A 2,500-nucleotide genomic window follows, 5' to 3' on the forward strand; every position below is an offset into this window, starting at 1 on the left:
ACACAAGGCACTGCATAGACGCAACACTGGAAAGAATATTAAATTCTCTACAAACGAACCGTAAACATAAGCTAAGGTTATTTGCGATAGACCAAGTGACGAGTAGAGACAAACATTGTAATACAATTCAAACAGAAAAGTTAACGAGAGAACGCCTTGGGGAAACACTTAAGGAAAAACTTGACCTTTTTCTTGAATTAATGATACTTGGACACTCAACAAAATCTTCACTCAAGATCGTTTAACTCAACGATGAAATGGAAAGAAAATAAGTGCCAAGAAAATCTACGGCAGCAGATATAACTAATATGGCAAGCTACGTAACCATATTAAAATGCGACAGTTCTGACTCCTACATCTGCACAAGAACAAGTTACATGAAGAAATAATGAAAAGTATTGTACCTTCTCAAGGCGGCCACTTTGAAGTAATCAGACATGGCCTCGATGAACTTTACTCGATCAAACGTATTGCTGAAGAAAACAAGAAAAAACGACATTCAGTTAGCAAATGAATTAGTCTGCATGAAACGAGAAGCGACTTGGAAATGAGGGATTTGTGGTCGCCTTTGAACTGTCAGAAAAACGGTGCTTTAAAGGGGCTCGCGGAGTGAAAAAGGTATGAATATTCATACCACAGTCACTTTCCTCCGCTGAGCATCTTTCTCGGCTTTAAATACAACGACGAAAAAATCGTTAGTTTTTAGTTACATACCATTATACCGACCGACTATGACCAGAGAGAAAAATGGGAAGGATTGATATCTCCCATTGCGCCAAAGCAATGTTCAGTGTTCTTTAAGCAGTATGTAAACTCTTTATGGTTTACATTCTCGCCTTGAGGGCCCTTATAACAGAAGCTGCAAATACGAGAACCCGATAGGTTCAAACATCATTGTGTATTCGCTGTTGGTATCACCCTAAACCGTAACGCTGCTTTCTGATTGGCTAAGCGACAGACCAGCATGTACCTCATACACCGTATACTATTTGGCGATCGCTTTTTTAATTTTTCTTTTAAAAAATTAAATAAATTCCTACCGAGATATGTGGTTGCTGTCGGAAAGATCAGTTAGGAATATAATGATTACATGATCAACTCATCACCGGTGAAAATATCCGTCTTAGAAAAATTTCTTGATTAAGATAAGCAAATCGTTAAAAAGCGATTAAGGAATGATAACTTAAAGATAGTTCGCAATTAACCAGTGGCAAGCAACTTCATAATATCAGAAGGATTTTTCCATGCAATCGATTATATATAAACATCCACGCTAGAGCCATTGGTCGAATGATTTGATACACCTTCTTAACAGCCGTTGTAGCTACAAGTCCTCTTGCAACAAAATAGAATGGTCAATCATTAGTTTTCTAACAAAAAAAGCTCCTGTAAACCTGGGAAGCATTTACGTGCTTGCTATAGAAAAAACAGCCAATATTTTGCCTCGCGTTAGCATGTCCGTCCTCAATTTTGTACAAACCAAATTGGCTCGAATCTTTGAATAAGCTCGCCAAGAAAAGACATTTTTGTTTCACGGTGAAATTCCCGTGATGGACAGTGCTTTTTTCTGGTTGAATAACAGCAAGTAAGATCGTCCAGAAAAGTTTAGGATATAGAAATTGGAAATGGAAACAACATAAATTTGAGCGGGTGCAACTTGTATTGCGTTTTCTCTTTATCAATCGACCACCCTTGGGCACATGTCTAACCACAGAATCGAATAAAAACACCGATAGGTTTAATAGGTTTTTCTTAAAAGAGGAATTTATATTTTTTTAATAACAATATAAAACACCCATTGAGAATAATAAACGAGAAAAGTAAATATGATCAAGATAAGATGATATATCTCTTGTCGGCTTTGTAAATATTCTTTGGGCTATCGGATTTTTTTAGTAGCCACTGACATTGCATCAGGCTTGGACACAATTCCAAGGGTATTGATGTGTTGAGAAAACCCTCCTCAGTCCTTCGATCAAACTTCAGGTCCACTTCAATCGAGGCACATGTAACATAAAACCGGCTTGTTCGACAACAACTGCAGCATTAATTAAAAGCGTTTCATCTTAATTTCAATGTGGTATATAACCCGATTTGTGTGTTGACTATTTCGTGGGAATTTTCTTCGAACAATTTGCTGTTTATGGTTGCCTTTGAACAAACTATGAAAGTTCGTCAACCAATTAAAATGCTCTGTCGATAAACTCACCTTGAGGTACCAATCTTGGGCAATAAATAAGGGTCTGGTACATCAACTCCCAACACCGGTGTCCATTCGGCCTCTTTCTCCAAACAAGCACTACTATGATTTTCTCGATACTGTTCAATGTAGCGACCCATTGTCTCATAATGTCGAAAAACAAATCCACATTCGTTTATCGCCAACTTCCCTTCCTTCTTCGCGTTGCCAAACGACGGCGGCGTTTTCGCTGGCTTTGCTCTCGAGATTGGTTTTTTATTTGAAGGTGTCCAACCACAAAGCAAATCTTTTCCCCAGGCT

General features: G+C 38.1%; 1 protein-coding gene across 3 annotated transcripts in view; it reads right to left on the bottom strand.

Annotated features, from left to right (window-relative positions):
* Positions 1-2,500, bottom strand: part of LOC138047013 (uncharacterized) — a 4,881-nt gene that overhangs the window by 2,247 nt on the left and 134 nt on the right. For all 3 annotated transcript variants that reach the window (XR_011131766.1, XR_011131765.1, XM_068893676.1), the window contains exons 1-2: positions 2,210-2,500; positions 405-473 (exon numbers count right to left, since the gene is read on the bottom strand). The exon at positions 2,210-2,500 is cut by the window's right edge and continues 134 nt beyond it. Coding sequence is in view for 1 of the 3 variants with exons in the window: in XM_068893676.1 (XP_068749777.1) it covers positions 405-473; positions 2,210-2,500 (360 nt within the window). In the remaining 2 variants the exon portion in view is untranslated. The remainder of the gene's footprint in view (positions 1-404; positions 474-2,209) is intronic.

This window comes from Montipora capricornis, chromosome 4, assembly GCF_036669925.1.
Source record: "Montipora capricornis isolate CH-2021 chromosome 4, ASM3666992v2, whole genome shotgun sequence".
NCBI classification, from domain to species: Eukaryota; Metazoa; Cnidaria; class Anthozoa; order Scleractinia; family Acroporidae; genus Montipora; species Montipora capricornis.